General features: G+C 53.0%; 1 protein-coding gene across 4 annotated transcripts in view; it reads right to left on the bottom strand.

The window, feature by feature from the left end:
• The window catches only part of ADAMTS2 (ADAM metallopeptidase with thrombospondin type 1 motif 2), a 181,999-nt gene that overhangs the window by 22,446 nt on the left and 136,955 nt on the right, over nucleotides 1-22,598 (bottom strand). For 3 of the 4 annotated variants that reach the window (XR_009246108.1, XM_058668836.1, XM_058668835.1), the window contains exons 6-11: nucleotides 15,904-16,060; nucleotides 11,405-11,510; nucleotides 10,749-10,892; nucleotides 10,345-10,477; nucleotides 9,249-9,362; nucleotides 1,306-1,451 (exon numbers count right to left, since the gene is read on the bottom strand). Coding sequence is in view for 3 of the 4 variants with exons in the window: in XM_058668836.1 (XP_058524819.1) it covers nucleotides 1,306-1,451; nucleotides 9,249-9,362; nucleotides 10,345-10,477; nucleotides 10,749-10,892; nucleotides 11,405-11,510; nucleotides 15,904-16,060 (800 nt within the window). In the remaining variant the exon portion in view is untranslated. The remainder of the gene's footprint in view (nucleotides 1-1,305; nucleotides 1,452-9,248; nucleotides 9,363-10,344; nucleotides 10,478-10,748; nucleotides 10,893-11,404; nucleotides 11,511-15,903; nucleotides 16,061-22,598) is intronic. The other variant, XM_058668837.1, reaches the window with a different exon arrangement.

Genomic DNA, 22,598 nt, shown 5'->3' with positions numbered 1-22,598 from the left:
CAGGTACTCTGGAGGAGAGCTGCCCTCTTCTGAGCTCTGGCCCTCAGATCCTGTGAGGCTAAGATAAACTTGACTTCTGCTGTGGTCTGGATATGATCTGATCCCCAGACTCGGATAGGAATTCAGATCTGAGGTTGTAGATTCAGAAGGTGGAGACCTCACCTTTTAGCAGCGGGGCTCAGTGGGAAGGCTTCCCATCCCTGGGACCAAGCCGCTGGTTCTCACAGAGACCAGCCTCTGCTTCCTCCAACTTCCACTGCCACCTGCTGCCTGCGCCAGAGGCCAAACCAATGGGGTAGTGCCATCTTGGACTTGAACCCTGCAAGCCATATGCTATGTAGATCTTTTCTCTTCCTAAAGTGAGTTGGCTCCAGAATTCTGGCATTGTGATGAAGAGCTTGCTGGTTGAACCTCTGTTCCAGGAGCCCTGAAGGCTGATGCCTCAGGCTCCCCGTGGCCAGCACAGAGCCTGATCACAGATGGTCTAATGGCCCAAGTGGGTGGACAGGGCGATCTGCTGCAGGGGGTGTAACTTGGCTGAACATGCATGCCCTCCAGAGCTGAATCCAGAGCTGCATTTATGGTGCTCAGCTTGGAAGCCACAACCCTGTTTCGTGCTATTTCCTGTGAAATCCCAGCATTTTAGTATTTTTCAGATAAACCGAGAAAAGGAGGAGGGAAAAAGAAAGCAGGAACGGAACAAGAGAAAGCAACCCTCCTGCGTCCACACAGCCATAGCCACAGAGCCTCAGGGTGAGGCCCACGAGCAGGTGGAAGCGCTGGTGTAATGGGAGATCCAGCCATGATGCTAGCTGGCACCCACAGTCCACTCTCTCCCAGGGCACACGCTACACTGGCTGGGCTAAGGGCAGGGGATGCTCTCAGGCAATCAGAGGAGGGTAGGAATGAAGAGCTGGCTATGGGTGGGGGAAGGACATGGATTGGGAGAGGGGCCTGCCTGGAGGGGCGAGGCTGGATAAGGGCAGCCCCACAGGCTCTATTCCCCTCAGGCAACTCTGGGGTAGCAGGTCCCAACCCTGTCTCTCCCCTCATTGCAAACCCTGTCTCCTGGGCACTGAGAGCGCCTCCTCTCCAGCCCTGTGTCCTCCACAGCTGTGCACCTGTCCCCTCCATGCCCAAGGACACGGTGGGTGGATGGCTGACAGGTCAGGAACCCAGGTTTCCAGGCTCTGTGGGTGGCAGGACCTGACCTGCCCTTCTGCTCTGGCCTGCAGGGTAAATCTGGCCTGTGAGGTTTGTGGGGTGACAGCGGCTATCACTGAGCAGACACTGGGGCCAACTTACGGTGGATTGTCGCATTGGCGGGTCCTGAACTTCACACCTGTGCCGCAGGTGCGTGAGCAAGAGCCGAATGGAGTCCAGGCGCCCCAGTTGCCATCCCGTTTGAGGATGTCAGGTGTCAGCCAGATGCAGTGTCCCTTAAAGCAATGCTGCAGAACAGACAGAAAGCCACGCCCTTGACCTGACTCACACACACCATGCTACCTGCACAGCCCACCCTGACGTAAGGACTGGGACACACAGAAAGCCACGCCCTTGACCCGAGGCCCACATACCAGGTTACTTGCACAACCCACCCCACTGTAGGCCTGGGACACCTGCCCTGTGCCAAAGCACCAGGGGCCACATGAGGAAGGGTCTTCCCACACTCAAGGCCAGGTCTGGCTACTGGCTGGGCACTCATGTTCCTCCGTCTCCCCAGGCCAAGGGGAAGGGCTCAGGCAGGAGGAGGCGCCTCATGCTGGCCTCCCTCCAGCTCTGGCTCTGCCCTCCTGATCACAGCATGCCCCACACAGTGACTGCAAGACCAAGGTTACCCACATGCTCATTTTGGGAGTGACAACAGCGCATCCAGCTCATGATTAAAGAGACATTGTTTAGACCCACCAAAGGAGGATCTCTGCTTTTTATCGGTTAAACTTGTCTGGTAAAGTATTAAGCCTTTTTACTGTAATGTTAATCTCAAAAACAAAACAAACCAAAGAAGGGAGAGAGAAGAAGAAAGGGAATATTACATTCTGAGAATTAGATCTACAAACTATATTGAATCTGCTAAAAAAAAAACTACTTAAAATTAAAAGAAAGCATTAAAAATAAATGGCACTTGCAACACTAACTTACAACTTAGTAATACAACACAACCCTAACTTACAACTCACTAATAAAAGAGTAAACAAAGCAGGGGCTGGTGTGAGGGCTCAGTTGACTAATTCTCCTCTTGCAAGCTCTAGTACTCCATAGGGCACAAGTTCGTGTCCCGGCTGCCCCACTTCCTATGAAGCTCTCTACTTCTGGTCTCAGGATGGCCCAAAGCCTTGGGACCCTGCATCCACGTGGGAGATCTGGAGGAAGCCCCTCACTCCTGGCTTGACTCCACTCTGGCCATTGCAGCCATTTGGGGAGTGAATCAATGGATGGAGGATCTTCCTCTCTGTCTCTCTTTTTCTCTGTGGATCTGTCTTTCTAATAAAAATAAGTAAACCTTAAAAAAAAGTTAAGCAAAGCAGGGCTGGCATCGTGGTGTAGTAGGCAATGCTGTCGCCTCTGACACTTGCTTCCTTTATGGGCACCAGTTCAAGATCTGGCTGCCGCACTAATGACCCAGCTCCCCTGTAATATGCTTGAAAAACATCAGACGGTGTCCCAAGTGTTTGAATGCCTCCCACCCACGTCTCCCAAATAAAGCTCCTGGCTCCTAGCTCCAGTGATTTGGGAAATGAACTACTGGATGAAAGATCTGTGTGTGTGTGTGTGTGTGTGTGTGTGTGTGTGTTTGTATTTAACTTTGACTTTCAAATAAAAAAATTTTTTTTCAACATCAGAGTAGGAAAATCTACAGAGAAAGGACATCTGCAGAGAAAGCAGAGAAGTGGCCACCAGGGTATGATGGCTGGAGTGATAAACTTGTTCACTCTGAGAGTCGGCAGAGCTCCGTGAATATCCTGAGAATCACTGAATGTCCTTTGCCCAAGGCTGCCCTCGCATGAGGTCACCTGGTGAGATGAAGTGGCCTTCGCAGAGCAGCTTGTCAGCCCTGTCTAGCATGTTGAAGGCAGTGGTTTTCCCCTTCCTTAGAACCAATCATTTAAATCAGCCATTGGTGCTGTCACCTAAAGGGTGGACACAGGCCACCTTTCCTTGACAGGGTTCACAGGGTGTATCCTGTCTTCTTGGTCAGAGCTCGGCTTTCAAATGCTCTTTTGATGAGCGACACTTCGCAACCTGAAGCTGTCAACGTTCTTACTTTAGGAGCTTTACATTGTCTCAGATGCTATCAACATTTCACGTCAACTTAGAAGGAAGGTGAAATGCCTGGCCAACTCGCTCATCTGCCCCTGCACCCACTGGCTGTTCTAAGATCTTGCCTGTCATCTTCATGAAGTACAACGATTGCTCTTGGTTTGATCCAAAATGAGATTTATTGTTAAAAGTCAAATTTTGAAGACAGACTTACTTTTTCCTTTTTCAAAAAAAAAAAAAAAAGATGTGTTTTATTTATTTGAAAGGCACGATGACAAGAGTTATGGGGAGGGGAGAAAGAGAGACAGAGATGAGAAACCCATCCACTGCTTGACTCCCCAACACCTGGAGCTGACCCAGGCCAAAGTCAGGAGCCAGGAGCCCCATCCAGGTCTCCCACATATATGGATGGCAGAGGTTGGCCAGCCCAGCTCCAGAGGCAATGGACCTGGCTGAGCCCTCAAAGGGAGCCATGTCCCTGTCCAATGCATCATCATGCCTACCTGGAAAGCTCTTGCCACCAGGGCTGCTTGTGACAGGCTGTGTCCCATATCCCTCCTGACCCTCCAGTAGGTCCTTCTTTACCTGGCCATCTGTGCACAGGTCTCTGCCATGACCCCTGACCCCTCACCCCTACAGCCTGCTGAACTGTTCTCAGGCCTGTCCTGAACCCAAACAGAGCCCGCTGCACAGGCTGTCCCTCTCTGAATTCTCCCCCGGCCTCCACTATTGCCCAGCTGGACTAACAAGCCCAGTGGGCCTGGTGGGGGTTCTTTAGAGTTGCCCGACTAGGTCACAGCACCTGCTGGTATACACAAGAGCCAGGGTTGAAGACAGCACAGGCCAGGTTAGGGCCATAGCATCTATTCATGTACACAAAAGCCAGAGCTTGAAGTGGGGGTTCTTAAGGGTCTCCTCGGCTAGGCTGCAATACCCAATGGCACATGAGAGAGCCAGGGCTGGGGGCTGAGCCTGCTGGGAGGGTCCCTTGGAATTATACCAGCTATGCTACAGCACCTACCTGTGAACATGAGAGCCGGAACTGGGGGCAGGCATGGAGGTGCTTCTTAAGAATCTCCTTGGGCCCGGCACGGTGGCCTAGTAGCTAAAGTCCTCACCTTGAATGTGCCAGGATCCCATATGGGCACCGGCTCTAATCCCAGCAGTCCTGCTTCCCATCCAGCTCCCTGCTTGTGGACTGGGAAAGCAGTCGAGGACAGCCCAAAGCCTTGGGACCCTGCACCTGCGTGGGAGACCTAGAAGAAGCTTCTGGCTTCAGATCAGTCAGCTCTAGCCATTGCGGTCACTTGGGGAGTGAATCATCAGATGGAAGATCCTCCTCTCTTTCTCTCCTCCTCTCTGTATATCTGACTTTGCAATAAAAACAAGTAAATCTTTAAAAAGAGAGAGAGAGAATATCCTTACTAGAGCACCACACTCACCAGTTCATGTGAAGAGTTGGACTGAGATCAGGACTGGCCACCTGCTAGCATGTGTATGGGTTAACGCGGGGGGCATTCTGGGCCCCCTGCACCAGCCAGAGCACATGAGGTCTGAGAATCTCTTAAGTGGGGACTCTTAAGGGGTTTCCCAACTAGACCATTGTGCTTGATCAATCCCTGACCTCAGGGAAAATCATGTGATCTGACCATGCAGCACATATTATAGGACTGAGCGACCTCAGCGCTGACTCTCATAGAAGGATAGAGAACATACCTAGATGTATTCAAGAGGCAAGACAGTTTGCTCATCCAAGCAAAAAGACTAGAACACCTCATCAAAGGGTGGAAAGAGGGGCAAGCTGAACACACACCATGCCAGGTTCTACAGCAAGCATACTGGGATGGCAGGGATGGCCAACAGTCCTTAGAATTTCTCACTCTGGTGTATCAAGTCTGACATCTTTTCAGAACAGTCAAGATCACTCGAGTAACACTCTTGGGACATTTTTTCCTTCACTGGGACTCCTAAGGCAACTGATATGGTCTGACAGCAAGGAGCTATCATATCCCACACCCCTATGGAAACATTTGTCTCACCTTCCTGCTCCCACCCTACCCAACTCCACAGTCTTCTTCATCCTAATTAGAGGCCCACATGGATCTGCAACCGCCTCAACTTCATAATAAATGCTAAAATAAAGTAACAATTGAAAAAAAGAAGAAAACCAAAGAGGTCCAGCAGGGCTGGCTCCAGGCCACCAGGGATTCCGGTTATGTCTGTGCTGGGCCACAGTCATCCCCTCTGTTCCCACAAAAGGACAGAGGAAGCACACACAGAAATGCTGGCTGCTGTCCCTAGTGGGGGCACTTAATGGGGCTGAAAGGCCAGGGGGATGGCACAGGTGAGGGAGTGCTCTGTTCCTGTGCAGGAAGGGAAGTCTGGTTCCTGCCGTGATGGTTACAGGAGCAGAGGCCCTCACCGACAGAATGGGTGGGTCCTCCCAGCAATAGATCTGGGGCACAGTCCCCAGGCCCTGAGGATCCCAGGAATAAGGGGAGATCACACTGTGACCCCTGTTCCAGCAGGCACAGGGAACCTAGTACAGCCACACAGGACACCCATGAGGCTCAGCAGACCCTCAGCCACCTGTAAAGAGGCATTGCTTGTCCGCTGCAGGAAGAAAGCAAACAAAGCAGACAGGAAGTTGTCCCTCCCCACCCAGCATGCTTAGGGTTCTGGGTGACCGAGAATTTGTGGAGTGTACTTGCCTTAAACCTGCAGCTTCATGTCTGGCTCTCACGTGGTTAGGTGTTAAAATGCTTCAAATAGGGCCTGGCGGCGTGGCCTAGCAGCTAAAGTCCTCGCCTTGAAAGCGCCAGGATCCCATATGGGCGCCGGTTCTAATCCCGGCAGCTCCACTTCCCATCCAGCTCCCTGCTTGTGGCCTGGGAAAGCAGTTGAGGATGGCCCAATGCATTGGGACACTGCACCGGCGTGGGAGACCCGGAAGAGGTTCCAGGTTCCCGGCTTCGGATCGGCGCGCACCAGCCCGTTGCAGCTCACTTGGGGAGTGAATCATCAGATGGAAGATCTTCCTCTCTGTCTCTCCTCCTCTCTGTATATCTGGCTGTAATAAAATGAATAAATCTTTAAAAAAAAATGCTTCAAATAGTCAGGGTTTAAATGCCTACAGATTCACTATTCACCAGATAGGCTTCGGGGGTGGTGCAAAGTCAGGTGGCCCGAGTGCACGTGGAGCCCAGATGAGGAATGGGGACTCACAGAACGAGGAGCCGCCTGGACCTGGCCCCGTAGGCTACTTCCCTCCTGCTGCAGGCACCAGGCAGGCCACAGGAGTGCTCTCTGGCTGAGCACACAGCCCTTGTCTTTCATTGACTCTGAACCCCTCTTGCTGCATCCCCCCAGGGCCCATGGCTCTGAACCTCAAAGCCATGATGACACCCCACCCCAGCCCCGCCATCCTCCCAGCCCCATGGTGCAGTGGAGCAGACAGGAGCAAGCTGCCCCAGTTAAGGGCAGGGGAGGGAGACAGCTCATTTGTGGATGTTTTTCGCTCCTCTCCAGGTTGCCTGTGTGGCTGCAGGCTTTTACTCCAGTGGAGAATTAAAAACAAAACAGAACAAAAAGATGTTGAGTAGGCACAAGTGGAATGGAACACCAGAGACCAAGATACGGGGACACACTCATGACCCCTTGGCTGGGAGAAGGCAGCCCAGTGGTGTCCAAGACCTGAGCTCTGTGCTGCTGGCTGCTGCTGAGAGTCCCAGGGACCCTGAGGCCCTGCTGGGTGGGGTGCAGCCCAGGTCCGTGCTCTTCCCTCAGCCCGGCCCGGCCTTCCCCATGCCTTCTCTCCTTGCCTTTTCCTGTTAGGCAGGTGCAGGTGCAGGCAGGAAAGCCTCTTGCTCTGGTTTGAATGTGTCCCACTGTTGGAATCTTACTGACCCCATCCCCCAGCATGCCCACACTGACAGGTGGGAGCCTGACAAGATGTTTGGGCCATGAGGACTCTGCCTCCAGCGGGAGGTTCCTGGTCCTTTCAGGGGTGTCACTTTGTTACCAAAGGACAAGTCTGACCACTTTGTACCACTCTCCCCTGCCGGCTCCTAACCTCACCAGACACTGACACCTGGATCTTGGGTGTTCCCACCTCCAGAGCCAGAAGCCTGCTTGCTAGAAATGAGCCTGTTTAAGCCCAGCGCAGTAGCTCAGTGGCTTAAGTTCTCACCTTGCACGTGCTGGGATCCCATATGGGTGACAATTCTAATCCTGGCAGCCCTGCTTCCTATCCAGTTCCCTGCTTGTGGCCTGGGAAAGCAGTTGAGAACAGCCCAAAGCCTTGGGATCTTGCACCTGCATTGGAGACCTAAAAGAAGCTCCTGGTTCCTGGTTTCAGATTGACTCAGCTCTGGCCATTGTGGCCAGTTGGAGAGTGAACCAGTGAATGGAAAATCTTCCCCTCTGTCTCTCCTCCTCTATGTATATATGACTTCCTGTAGAAGGACATTATGACCCTGGAAGGTCAGCGAGCACAGGATTACAATTGATTGGGTAATATTTGTATGATAACAACTGAATGGATACCTTTTTTTATAACTGACTGGATATCATTTATATGAGAACAGTTGAGTGGACAGCATGTGAATGAGAACCTTTGGTGGAATATATAAAACAAAAGGAGTTCCAAACAAAAGTATAGAAACAGTTGATGGGTTTGTTGATAAGCTCAATACTTCCTCCCTTATCCAATATGACCCTCAGTGTATAAAGTCTGATGCCACTAATAAACTTCGACTTTTGACCATCAGTCAGAGTCCACGTGTGTTATTATTGGCTCTGTGCACCAAGTCCATCGCTGCGGGACAGCAACAACTTTCCAACAAAAGATAAACAAATCTTTAGATTAAAAAAAAACAAAATAAATAAATCTTAAAAATAAATAAATAAATAAATATATATTTATATATACACACTCGATGTGGTAAGCCAGATGTAAAAGTTCACCCATTGCATAACCCCACAGATATAAAATTTCACATAAATAATTCTGTCTCCATGGAGACAGAAAGCAGAGTGGCAGTTGCCAGGGCTGGGGAGAGGCAGAGGATGGGGTGGTTGATCCACAGATTTTCCTTTGGGGTTGATGAGAAAGTTCCAATATCAGATACTGGTGATGATCTCCCAATACTGTGAACATACTAATGCCTACAAACGGTGCCCTTTAAAGGGCTTAAAATGGTGGGTTTTGTGTTGTATGAATTTTATCATAATTTAAAACAGACGAAAAAAATCTCAAGCCCTTTTCCAAACCAAAGTCTTCAGGGCTGGGCGTGGGACACTGTCTCTGAAAGTTCTAGCAGGAGGCTGCAATTGGGCAGCTGGCCCTGTCCCAGGCTAAAGATCAGCATCAAGAGCCACAGGCCTTGGGAAACTGAGCGGGGACCATTTAGGCCTGATGCTGCAGTTCATACACTGGCATGTACCCCACGGTGCCCCCTGTTGGACAGCAGGCTTGAGCCCTCCTAATCCAAGGTTTTGACTTACATTCATTTGCATATGCAACTCTCTATGTGGAATGATTGGCCCAGATGCAAGTGATGTGCAAGTGATTGGCCCAGGAACAAGTGTGTGCTTTCACCTGAGCCAATGAGAAACCCAGCCTGGAGTTTTGGCTGGACTAACAAGGGAGTCATCAGAAGCTGGCCAATGGGCCTTGAGGTGGTCGTGCCGTGATTCCAAGGGACAGGTCTGTGTGACAAGGAACAAATGCCCAAGTGTGGGGGACAGAGAGACCCAGTGGCCACAGTTACTGACAGTATGCAAGGGTGACAGAGGCAGCCAGCCCCATAGGGCTTCGTGGGGTGGAGGACTCCCGAATGGGGGGTTTGGTGCACAAATAGAGAACAAATAGAGAACCAGGCTGAGAACCAGGCTTGCTCTCGCTGGAGTCATACAGAGAAAGCTCCTCGACCCAGCAGGCACTGGGCGATCAGCGGCCTCACGGGCCTGTCCTCAGCCTGACTTACCTTGCCGGGAGCACACATCGTCCCGTCTAAGGGGGGGCCCTTCTTGGTCTTGCAGAAGTAGGGGTTATCGGGGTGGCTGCACCACAGCTGCTTGCAGGGGTCTAAAGTCCGGAACTGGAAGAGAGCACAAGCCGCCGGCTAGGCCACGTCCCTCTGCAGGCGACCTGGGACCCCATGGGTCCTATAGCTCCAGACATCCCCACAGCACTGGCCTGTAACAGGCCTGGGTGGCTGGCAGGCACCACAAGCTCTGCCTCTCTGCCCCTGGCTGGGCATCTCCTTATGGAACAGGAAGGCTTGGGTGGGCATCCCTCTCTGGATTAGGCAGGTTGGAAGGGCCAGGGTATCTGCTGCCTCTCCCTGCTCCCCTCCTCCCACCTCACCCCTTGCAGGACTGTACTTCCTGAAGCCCTCCCTCTGCTCCTACAGGCCTCCCTGACCTAGCTCTGCCCTCTGTGCCCTGCACTCCACAGTCACTTCCTCCATGGCCTCTCTGCTCCCTGTCCTGGCAGCCTTTCTTCTAGCAGGTGCCTTTCCACAGCCTCCTAGCATCTAGAGCATCAGGGCCCCTGCCCTGCTGAGTCACAGGAGGAGTTAACTCTCCTGCTTCGCCCCTAGGTCGGCCAGCCGCAGCAAGCCTCTGCTCTCTCACCCAGGACACGGAGGACTTGGCAGTAACTTTCTTCACACAGTAGAGGTCAATGTTAAGTCAGACCCTCATGCTCCGAGTGCACTGGGGCCACAAAGGCCAGAGTTGATTGCCGTCTCTGCACTTAGTCTGGGGGCACAACAGTTCCTCCTCTGGGCCATGCCTTCTCCTCTGGGCCTCTGCACCTCAGATTCCTCCCCTTTCTGTCCTTATTCCTTCCTCCAGAAAGTCTTCCTGCCTGCAGGCTGACACTAGGCCCTTCAGCAGGCTTCTCCCAGTCCTTGCAGTGTCCTGCACTTGGCTAGCTCCATGCCTGGACCTGCCAGCTGAGTGGCCGCCACTGCCCTAACACCTACCTCCTCCCCTGGAGGCCTACCAGGCTGCTGCATGGACCCCCCTTCCCAGGCTGAAGAGACGCTGCGGGGGATTGTGGGGCCCCACACTCACCGCCGTGCACATCATGTAGCCCAGGCCAAAGTCGAAACGGCACTGCTCATTCATGGAGTAGTGCAGCCCCGGCAGCTGGGGCAGTGCCGGCCAGTCATGGGCGAAGGGGTCGTCCCGCAGGCAGTCGTAGGAGCTATAGGAGATATGTTGGTATGGCTAGCAGGCAGCAGTGGGGCTATCCCTCCACCCTCCACAGCCCAGCCTCAGCTGTGTTGCCTCACTTTCCAAGCTGGATCACTTTTCCTTGGAGTTAGCTACCAGGACCCAGGCCTGTGCACAGCTTAGGACAGCTGCCTGGCCCTAGGAGCAAGACCCAAAGGCAGGGCTGAACTCAGGTGCACTGCAGGCTTGCTGCCCCTCCCAGAGTACAACTTAGGCTGAGAGGGTCCCAGGGTGGTACTCACTGCAGGTAGCGGCCGAGCTCCTGCTGGCTACAGCGAGACCAGTGGAAGCGGTGGAAGGCAGCCTGCACCAGAGGCGCCATGATGCTGCCCAGCCGCACCTCGTCCCCGCAGCGGTTGCCCTGCCCATCATGCTCCATGCCCAACCTGCACAGGGAACAAGCAGATCCAAATGAACTCCCACCTGGCCACACCCACCTACTGCCTTTCACCTCCCCTGACCTTGGCTGGCCTGGTCTGCCCTAAGCCAGGTAGTACTGATTTTCCCAGCTAACAGGATCATAAAAACCAGGAGCTTTCCAGACAGACAGCATCCAGCAAGGTGTGCCCTCCGCAATCCTGTCCCAAAGGAGGGGCATGGTAAGGGCTGAGGCACCTGCGGCCCCCACTCTGAGGCTCAGAAGACCATGTGTGACATGGGGTGCAGGGCCCACCCAGCACCCTTTGGGCCCTCAGTCGTTTCCTTTCTTTAATTTGAACAGCAAGTAGACCTGGGGCCCTCCATGAAAGGATGTGGGGGATCAGAACATTGTTTCCCACAGCCCTTGTCCCTCTCAGAGCCAGAGGAATAGAAGCCAAGGTAGGGAAGGGGAGATGTGGGAAGGGGTGGCCCTGGTGGAGGTGGCCTGGGCCAGCCCCAAGCCTTCCCGGCCACTTACACGTGGCCAGTCTCATGGGCCACCACAAAGGCCGAAGAGAAGCCATCCTCGTGGTTCAGGGTGCAGCTGCGAACAGGGTGGCACATCCCAGTGACAGGAGCGTAGCCTACAAGGAGACAAAAGGCAGTTCCAGCTCCCAGACCCGGAGCTCCACCTAAGGCAGCCCCAGGCCCCTCCTGCAAAGACCACTGCCCACAGCTTCACATGTGTCCCCACATTGGTCTCTCCATGTGGAGTGGATACAGGCCCAGGCCCTTGTAGGCAGCCAGCCACCTGCTCAAACCACGTTCAGGTAAGTCAGGCACGAGTCCCTCAACCTCACTTCCATTTTCAGAAGTGCCTCCCTCTTCATGGGCATAACCGACCCAAATGGCAGGCCCAGAGCCCCGACTGTCCTTTGGTTCCCACTGCTGCCCATTCTAGCAGGCTATGCCAAGCCACCTGACAACCTGCAAAACCAGACCTGCTGTGATGTCCTGGCTTGCTACGGGACCGCTGGCCCCTTGTGGCGATGAGATTATTTGGGGAGGGGCCTCCTATTTTTCTGGGGAAGAATTCAGGAAGGTGTCAGGGAGTCCCACTCCCTGGGATGGGGCTGAGGGAGCTCACGACGTGCACAGGAAGCTAAGGAAACCTTGAAGCCCCAGCTAATGCTGTTCCTGGGGCTTAGCAAGAAGGGGCAGAACAGGGGGAGGGGGCCACAGCGTTTTAAGGGATGGCCTGTGACATTAGCATGCCAAATAGGCTCCAATGCATGCCTTGGCTGTCCACTTCCAATTCAGCTTGCTGCTGATGGCCTGGGAAAGCAACAAGGTGGGCCATGTGTTTGGGCTCCTGAGCCACATGAGAGACAAGGAAGAAACCTCTGGTCTCTGGCCCAGCCCGGGCCCAGCCAGGAATTTGGGAGGTAATCAGCAGATGAAAGATTTCTCTCTCTCTCTCTCTCTGTAACTCTGCTTTTTTTTTTTTTTTAAGACTATTTATTTCTATTGGAAAGGCAGATTTACAGAGAGGAGAGACAGAGACAGAGATCAAAGACAAGACATAAAGACAGAGGCAAAGATCTTCCATTACTGGTTCAATTCCCAAGTGGCCGCAATGGCCAGAACTGAGCAGATCCGAAGCCAGAAGCCTGGCACCTCATCTACCAATCGGTGTGGGAGAAGGGGCAAAGGTGGTGCCACAGAGAGAGCTTATGGGATGGGGCAATTGTCTCAGCCTGGTCAGGGCCACTTGAGTCGTCTCCCTAGTTATGCAGTCAGGGGCTAGGCAGTCAGCAGACAGTGTGTGGAGGAGAGCAGGGCCAGGGGAAGAGCAGTGATGCAGATAATTAGTGGATGAAGGTGCTGGGGGCACACACACATACACCCTGTACCTTTACAGAGGCCCTGGGAGACAGACTGGAGACGAACCATTACATCATGGTGATCAAATGGCTACCTGGGCACTTCTCTGAATATCCTCACACATTTTTATACAATTTTAAAGTGTTTTTCTTTTTTAAGATACCCACACTTTTTTTTTAATGTACAAATTATCAGGATACAACAGTGAAACCTCATCAAGCGACCATGCTGGACAAGAATCAGCAGCACACACCTCCTTCTCCAGTTCTAAACACCGCTGTCTCTCCTTCCCACTCTGCTTACCTCACACACTGTCCCCAGGCACCATGGGCACAGGCTTGGACCAGGGGGTGATGCTAAGGTGACCTGGGGGAGCCCTTAGAGTGTGGGGCCTAGAGGGAGGGCTGAAGGCCCTCTGTAGTCCTTGTCCCAGAGTGGGTCCCAGGCACCGGCTTGGCTTCCTGGCTCCCCCTGCATTCTTCCTTCGGACATCTACTACCCCTGTGAGAGGACAAACTGTGGGCCTGCCTGATCTTGGACTTGAGCTCCCTACAGCCACAAGCCAAGTAAAGCTCTTACTGCACCTGTCAAGTTGCTGCTGGGGAATGTCAACTCCTGGTCACCTCCCCTCCTTGACTGCAGGTGTCAGGAAGCATTCCAGGTGCATGCAAAAGGCTACCGGACTTCTACTTAATGGACCTTATTATATCTATTCCCTAGATACACTGTACATATGCATTTACTTATCTGTTCTTTTCTTGACCTAATCGTGCAGCCCATTTGACAGCACTAAGTTTCCTTTGACGGAGTGTCTCCTCCTTTGTAGTAAACTAGTGCTGCTCACTTACACAAGGGCCCACTCCCCCTGGCTCCTTTGGAAACTCCCTTGGAGCTATCGGCATCTGTGCCGCCTGATATGAAACTCCCCAGATCCCAGAATGCAGCTCTTCTACTTTACCACCTCAGAGTACCAAGCGACAGATTAGTCTTGCTCATTTAAAAAAAAAAATCATCAATACGAATGGCTTCTTGACCTCATCATTGAATAAATACATGACATCCGTAAACAGGAGTCAGCCTCTCGCCTGTGTGGATACACTACAATTTACCTCTTCCCCTGTTGGTAGGGTTACGTTTTTCCATCATGTGGAGGAATTATTGCAATGAACAGCCCCGGGGTCTCTGGCACACACGTGCTCCCGCTTCTGGCAGGTGTAGGTCTAGTTGCTGGCAGGGGCGGCAGCAGCTTTAGCTGACACAGCTAAGTGGCTTTCCAGAGGAGTGGCCTGACTTATTCCAACCCATGGAGAAGGACAATTTCATTACCACATCCTCACCAAGATGTGCCATTTCCATCTCTCTTATGTATTTTACTGTTTGTTTACTTCCATCTACTTGAGGATCAGAATAAGAGAGGAAGAGAGAGAGAACCAGAGATTTTTCCATTCCTTGGTTCACTCCCCAAATGCCTGCAACAAGCCAAGACTGAGCCAGACCAGGCAGGAGCAGAAACTCCCCCGGGGTCTTCTAGTGGGTGGCAGGGCCCAGGACTTGGCTTCACCTGCTGCTTTCCCAGGCACATCAGCAGCAAGCTGGCTTGGAAACAGACCCGTGGAAACTCAAGCCAGTGCCCTAACACGGGATGAGCGTGTGCTGGTGTTGCAAGGAAGGGCTTCATCTGCACCACAACACTGGCCCCAGTTTTTCAACTGTAATCCATGGATTCCAAAGAGCCAAATTTGGTTGTCCACCACCCTTCAGCTTTTATCATTTCTATGTCCTTCTTTTAGGGGGATTAACTTGCTGCTCTTTGTCCAATTTCTTGGTAAAGATGTGTCAGGAGTGATTTTTAGTATTCTTTTTTTTTAAACATTTATTTTATTCTTAATGGAAAGTCAGATATACAGAGAGAAGGAGAGACAGAAAGATCTCTCCAATGGCTGGAGCTGTGCTGATCTGAAGCCAGGAGCCAGGACCCTCTTCCAGGTCTCCCAAGTGGGTGCAGCATCCCAAAACTTTGGGCCAACCGCAACTGCTTCCCAAGGTCACAAGCAGGGAGCTGGATGGGAAGTGGGGCCGCCAGAATTGGAACCGGCTCTAACATGGGATCCCGGCGCATACAAGATGAGGACTTTGGGGCTCGGCAGCGTGGCCTAGTGGCTAAGGTCCTTGCCTTGATCCCATATGACCGCTGGTTCTGATCCTGGCAGCTCCACTTCCTCTCTGTCTCTCCTCCTCTCAGTATATCTGACTTTGTAATAAAAAGAAAATAAATCTTTAAAAAAAAAAAAACAAGATGAGGACTTTAACCACTAGGCTACCATGCCAGGCCCGTGATTTTTAGTTTTCTTCATGAATGCACTCGAGGCTCTGAAGGTCCACCTGATCCCGGGGCCGGCTGTCTCCACAACTTCTGCTCCGTCACTGCTGTCATCATCATTCAGATAATGTATTCTCATCTACACCGAGATTTCTAACTTGACCCATGGATTATCATTAACTGTGCCATTTAATTTGCAAACATTCAGTATTTCTTGTCTTCCTTTTCCAGTGTTGCCTGAGAATAGTCTCTGTGAGGCTTTTGATTCTTCACACTTTGCTGGGTTTTCCCTGTGGCCCAGCATCATCTGTTTGGACATGCATCTATGTGCACTTAGACACTTTGCATTCTCTAATGATGTGGTGTAGCATTCTGCCTACTTCAAGTGGGTCAAGTTGCTTAGTTCAAATGTCTACACTGTTACCGATTTTCTCATCTGTTCTACTTACTGAGAAAAAAAACACCTTCATCTCTTCAATGGGGATTGTAGATGTGTCCATTTCTTCTTTCAGATCTGCCATTTCATACAGTTTAAGTCTTTGAGTAAAAGTTCAATTCGCAAGGGTTGGAAACGTGTTCAAATATGTTTTCCTGAAATCTCTAAAATAAAGCTGAAGAAACCCAAACTGGTCTCGAGATGCCAGGCCCAGTCTCTTCCCATTTCCCCACCCCTGGGGTGTGGTGGGATTGCCAGCACTGGCCTAGGGGCCCTCACCGGACACTCCTTCCTGGGATGGGCCAAGTGCACAGGTGCATCTGGCAAAGCCAATGGCTCCTCCACCACGCTCCTCCCACTGCACTTCCTCCACAATTCCCCACTGAGGGCAGCTCACCTTGCATGCCCGATGGCCCGAAGTCCTGCCGAGTGAGGAAAATGGCATGATCGTGGTACTCGTCGTGGTCTGTGTCTGGCTTCTGCTGCAGGTAGGCCCAGCGGCAGACATTCTCCAGGCTCTGGGAAGGGTTCCCGATCTCAATGAGGCTCATGGACTGTAGGGAAAGGGGAGGGACAGAAGAGGGAATGGCGTGGCTCCTCCCACTGGGGTTGGAGAGACATGTGTCCTGGCTCTAGCAGCTCAGGACAGGCCTCTCGCTGGGCTGCATTCCTCTGAATGAGAAGGGGTGCTTCCCAGCATCTTCACACTAAGTCCCTGCTGGGGTCTCACTGAAGGCACTCAAACTCCTAAGCTGCCTCACCCAGTCCCTTCACCTTCCTCCAGGTGCAGGAGGGCCGCTGTATCAGACCCTCTATTCTGAGTGGGCTCTGGGCAGGATGTAGGTGCAGGGCAACTGGAAGGCCCAATCAGACCTGCAAGAGGTAGGGGGCAAAGGTCTTGCTTTTCTCCCATTTGAAGGCATTTACAAGGCACAAAACAAACATGGTAAAAGGAGCTACACGTGACAGAACCATGGGCCATGTAAGGGTCAGGGCCATAAACTGGTGATTCCCACAGGGACACAGACAAGAAGCCCCTGAGATGGTCCCACAGGTGGCTGAGGCCGGCCATGGACTCCTCCCCAACCCCCAGGCCTGTGCACCTGCCCTGCACAGTGGAGCACTGGCCCACACTCTCATTCATCCCCCACTCACTTGAGAGACAGGCAGCCGAGGCTCAGAGAAGTAGCTTGTCCCAGGGCGCACAGACAGGGAGAAATTGTGCTGGGAACCAGGATGCCAGAAAACCCAACTCTCCCTCTGTCCACTGTCTGAAATACTCTCTAGAGCACATGCCAGGCTGTCTCAGAAAGGAGGAGGCGCTTCTCCATCCCAGGTATTTTGATTTCTGCTCTTACTGCCTGTCCCCAATCAGCTGGCTCACTCCCCAGATGGTAGCAGCAGGGACGCCAGCTGGGTCTCCCACATGGATGACAAGGTCCCAAGCAGGGGAGCTGTGCCCTGCTAACTCCCCGGGTCCACAATGGGAAGAAGCTGTACTGAGAGCCAGATGCAGGAAATGAACCTAGGTGCCCTGATATGGGATGCAAGTATCTTAATCACTAAGCCAGACGTCTGCCCCAGCCAATCTTTTAACTCCATTTGCACACCCAGTTTTTTCCTAAGATTTACTTATTTTTATTGCAAAGTCAGATATACAGAGAGGAGAGACAGAAGAGAAGATCTTCCAATCGATGATTCACTCCCCAAGTGACCACAACAGCTAGAGCTGCGCTGACCCAAAGCCAGGAGCCCAGAGCTTCTTCCGGGTCTCCCATGCATGTGTGCACGGTCCCAAGGCTTTGTCCCATCCTTGACTGTTTTCCCAGGCCACAAGCAGGGAGTTGGATGGGAAGTGGGGCTGCTGGGATTAGAAATGACAGCCATATGGGATCCTGGTGCGATCAAGATGAGGACTTTAGTTGCTAGGCCACTGCACTGGGCCCTCACCCATTTTTTTTTAAAAATCTGCTCTTATATCACCACAAAGCACAGCCTACCCTCCAATCTGCAGATTCAGCCAGGTACAAACTGAAAACAGTTCCATCTATATGTGATGGGGGCTGGGAGCGGGAGCGAGGCAGGTAAGTCACATCTTGAAACAGACTCCAGAGCAAGTGAGGGCCAAGCCTGCCCTGTTTCTAACACCCTCTGACCTCTTGTGAGCAGTGGCAGCATCCCATGACAATCTACTGAATCCCTCCTGTGGGCCACCCCCAAGGACCTTGCCACAAGGACCATTACCACCTCCTGAGATTCTCAACACCCAAATTCTCAGGTGACAACCACATCTGAGCCATAGCAGCATCCAGGCCACACTGACAGTGCCCAGGTCAAAGGGAAATTCATTCCTGGAATCCTCACCCAAGTATTTGCATCCACTCAAGCCTGAAGCCTGCCCAGCATGCGGCTGCTGCGGGCCAAAGGTCAGCATGCAGGCTTACACACATGGCCATGAGCAGGACCCAGGGCTCCTCACCAGGTCAGGCAAGTGGGGCTCTCCCATGCAGCCATTGGCTTCCCAACACAATGGACCACGGAGACAGTGAGAGGTCACACATTCAAGACAAAAGCCACTGTCCGTGTAATCTAATCACAGTTGGTTCAAGCCCAGCGGTGGGGACTCTGCCAGGCCACAAGCACCCAAAAGTAGGGTTACCAAGACTGCCTTAGACACTGCCTGCTCCTGACAGGTCTCATTCAAGAAGTTCCTGGGACTGGCACGGGGGTACAGTGTGTTAATGCATGGCTTGTAAATGCTGGCATCCTATAGTGGAGCTCAAGACCCAAAAGCTCCACTTCTGATCCAGCTCCCTGCTAACGTGAGGGACAAAGCAGTGGAAGATGGCCTGAGTACTTAGGCCATCACCCACATTGGAAACCCAGATGAAATTCCAGGTCTGCGTTTGGTTTGGCCCAGCCTCGGTCATTGCAACCATTTGGGGAGGGAGCCAACGAATTGAGGATTTCTCTGTCTGTTTTTGTAACTCTACCTTTCAAATAAATACACTAAATATTTTTAGAAAGTTCTCATCTGATGAGAGTTGGTTGTGAACTGTGTTGTTATTCCTTGCAGATATGAGGGTAGAGCCATGTACTTCCTCCTTTGTGGGGACCAGGGGGACCCCAGCCAAGGGACCAGCTGTGATGTCCCACTCCAAGAGAAGACAGCTCTGGCTACACACTCCATCATCAGCCCCAACAAGCAGAGGACACAAACAAAGGCAGAGCCAGGCAGAAGGGGGTGATGCCAGCAGGCTAGGGCCAAGCAGAAGCTTCACCCACTGTGGCTGGGCTTCCTGTGGACCTAGGAAGATGTTTTAGGCTGGATGCGAGGGAAGGAAGCCCTATGTCTGCCCAGGTGTGCTGGCAGGGCCCTGAGGAGTCCTCCCCATGGGATAAGGAAGGGCAGCAACAGGCAGCAGTGAGGGCTGTAGCAAGCCAAGGAGGCTGTCAGGGTCTACCGTCATTCTGTAGAGTGGTAAGTCTGTTCTGCATAACTCAGATGAGGCTCCCTGCCTCCTACATGTCTCCCAGCACCTCCCCGGGGACCAAGGTTACCTCACAGGAAACTGGAGAACAAGGCCAGCAACACCCCACCAGCAAGCACAGAGGGCAGGTCAAGCCAGCCGTTAACTCTGGGTCTGTACATACAATCCTACTCAACAGCAAATGTTGGCTCTGACCAAAATTAATCTGTGGACAGAACAAAATTCATAGCTGGCCCTGACTCCTGGCTGTACCTCCATCCTTCCTGAAGCTGTGTTTCAGCTATTTGGCCTCGCCTCACAGTGCCATGGGGTACAGGTTCCAGAAACCCCTGAAGATACAAAAGTCTGCAAATGTTCAAGTCCCTCATTAGAAACGGTGCGTTTAGTGCCAGTGTTATGGCATATTGGGTAAAATTACCTCCTGGGGTGTGGGACCCCACATGGGAGGCCGTAAATGTCCCAGCTGCTCCACTTATGATCTAGCTTCCTGGTAATGGCCCCAGAAGAACCAACAGAGGACGGTCCAAGTGCCTAGGCCCCAGCACCCACAGTGGGAGACCCAGAGAAAGCTCTTGGCTTCAGCCTGGCCCATAGCTGGTTCTTGGGGACACTTGAGGGACCAACCAGTGAAGAAAGAGCTGTCTCTCTTTCTCTTTGGAACTCTGGTTTTCAAGAGTTGTTGAATGGAGTCTGAGCTGTGAGTGGTTCCAATGGAGCAGTGACAGGGTGCCAGCATGAACTGTGGAGAAGGTGTAGGACGAGGGTGGGTGATCGGTAAGGATGGTGTTAGAGCCACAGCACCTAGGGGCCACTGTCATGGGGTCGTCTTTGCTATACAGATCCCTAGCTTGGCAAGAGGCTGGCAGCTTTGCTTTGGGCAGCTCTGCCGCTTCTTAGGGCACAACCTTCAGAGATGATCAGTCCAGGTTCACTGTCCCAAGGCCTAGGGAGGCCTGGTTCCTAAGACCTGTCACTGGATGATCTGTTTCTGCCTCTTGCATCAGGACTGCCCTGCATCCCGTTGCTCCTCCCAAGTCTGGGGAACTGCTGATGCTGGCTGTGTGCTTTGCTCGGGATGCCAAGGTCCTCCCAGGGGCTGCAGTCCAGGGCGAGCCACCTCAGGACAGCTGGGGCGTGTAACGGAGGTCTGGCTGGCTGTGGACAGGGAAAAGCACTCGGGGAGAAAAAAAAAACCCTTAATTCCAGTTTCAATTTCTTTAGAATTTTACATAGAGAGGCAAGCGTGTACGCAAAAAGAGCACCCCATCTGCTGGTTCATTCTCCAAATGGTGGCCACTGCTGGGGCTGGGCTGGGCTGGAGCCTGGAGCACAGTCCAGGTCTCCATGTGGGTGGCAGGGCCTAACCACATGAGGTGCCATCTGTTGCCCTGGCATGTGCATCAGCAGGAAACTGGAGCCAGGACTTGAACCCCGGCACTCTGATGTAGGCTGTGGGAGTCTTCACTGGCAATCTTCCCACCAGTGTGCTGCAGTACCCTCATAATACGTTTTCCTCTCCGTAGGTATCGGTGACGAGTTCCTCTTTTCATGCAGAACTTGTCGGCTTCTCTCTGCCACCTCTGAGCCATCTCTTTGTTGCTCTCATGCTCTTGCTCTTTAGGGCCACTGTTAAGTCAGACAGTGGTGACTGGAGGGTGAGCACAGGGGTGTGGCAACATCTGAGCTGGTGCAGGCGGTTCCCGAGTGGCTAGCACTCACAGCCGGGACACGCTGTCAGAAGGCTGCTTTGCGATCTGGGAGAGGCAGCGCACAGCTACTGTGAGATGCCACCACCAGGCAGAGCGGCGCAGGGTTTGTTTGCAATTTCCCATCCCCTGTTTCCAGCCTTCAGTTGATCATGCATGATTGCATTCTTGGAAAGCAAATCCAGCACGCGAGAGAAGTGTTGCCTCGCTCCCATTGTGCCTGCCTTCTGAAGTGGCAGCCTGTGAGAGGTGCCTGCTGGGCTGGCGTGTCGGGCCAGCAGCCATCCCTGCCCCAGGGGATCTGAGTCCAGGCTGCCCACTTGACTTTAGCAGTGTGTGTGGATTCCACCTGCTCTCAGCTTCCCTGACTGGGGGGAAAGGTGGTGATCAGGGGTGAGCCCCAAGCCACTCCAGGTCACAGTCCACCAGCTCTTTCCCGGAGGGAACCTTGGGCACCAGCCATCCAGTGAACAGTGGGAGGTAGGCAGCTCCACACTCTGGGATTGATGGCAGCTCTGGGATCTGTTTCCTGAGTGCCCGAGGATCTCTAAGTCCTGGGGTTGGGGTGGGGCAGACTGTGTCTGGGGCCACAAGAACAGGCAAGCTTCCCAGCAGGCTTTGTGGGGCTCTCCAAGGGGGGCCCAGGGACACGTTTGTTCCCTCTCCCTGCTCTGCACCACTGTGGACTTAGTTGGTACCCCAGTGGCTCTGCCACCCAAAACTCCTGTCTGGAAGCCACATCTCTCATTTCCTGGCTCTACTGCCAGGCTAGCTTGGAGCCCAGGGTCTAGGCTGGCCAGCACAGCTGCCAGGCACAGGAGGGCCTCCATCAGGGGGCCCCTGCTAACAACACCAGAGGCCTGGCTGGCAGGCACTGCTCATGCCTGCTCAGCCCAAGAGTGGCTATAAGGTCATTTGGGGCTCCCAATCCACTCCCCTTAGGGTCAGTGACCCCTTGCCTTGGGGTCGAGAGAGACTCTGCAGAACTCTCCCAGAGCTGGCAGGAATCAGGGCTAGAGTGACTCCAGTGGGCCCAGGTGGGAAAGTGGCTCCTGTCCAGCTTGAAGGCACCAGTAGCCCAGGCCATGACTTGCACCCCCACTCCCATATCCTGGGTGAGGTCCCCTGGCCACACCAATGTCGACAGGGCTGTCCTCTCCTTGAGGGCTTTTCTCAATTAGCTGAACTATTACCTCCTGAAGAGAAAAGGGGCCATTTGGACCTGGGTCTGTCTCTCAACCCTTGCATTCATTTTAGCCCCTCTTCATCCATCCATCCCACAAATAGTGAGCAATCTCTCAGGGCATAGAGTCTACAGCAGCGAACGAAGCCACCACTGTGTGTGCCTGCTGACAGAGGGAATGAATGAATGAATAAACAATTAGACGCACACTCTGCAGCCAGGCGGGGAAAAGGATGTACAAGGTTCAGGGGCCAGCAGGTAGCAAGGGGATGGAGGAGTGGGTCTCCAGGTGAAGGAACTAACTCCAGGAGTGGCAGTCACTAACTCCTTGTTTAAACTCTGCAGTCACCAGAGGCTTCAGGCGCTGCAAGCATCCAACTTTTGAGAAGAAGATTCGTGACTGAGAACACTGCAATAACTCACCCAGAGCTCCACAGCTGGGCAGAGGAATCCCCTGGAGCTACACAGCTTCCAGGGAGGACGGAGCTCCAGAAAGCCACCAGGTGGTGCTGTCTGCACAGAAATGACACCACTGGTAGCATGCCTCGGCCAGGGACACGCCCCAATCCCGGGGCTGGATTTGCAGCTGCCGCCTGCCAAGGGACACCTGTGCTCCACGACCTCATTCTTCAGGAGCCAGTTCCAAAGGGCAGCCCGGAGGCGAGGCATCCCCAGAATGGCAGCCAGCCCTGGTTGGCTGTGTGCCTGTGAG

The sequence above is a fragment of the Ochotona princeps genome, chromosome 9 (assembly GCF_030435755.1).
Source record: "Ochotona princeps isolate mOchPri1 chromosome 9, mOchPri1.hap1, whole genome shotgun sequence".
NCBI classification, from domain to species: Eukaryota; Metazoa; Chordata; class Mammalia; order Lagomorpha; family Ochotonidae; genus Ochotona; species Ochotona princeps.
Note: the sequence above shows the minus strand (reverse complement) of the source record. Positions and strands in the feature narration are given on the sequence as shown.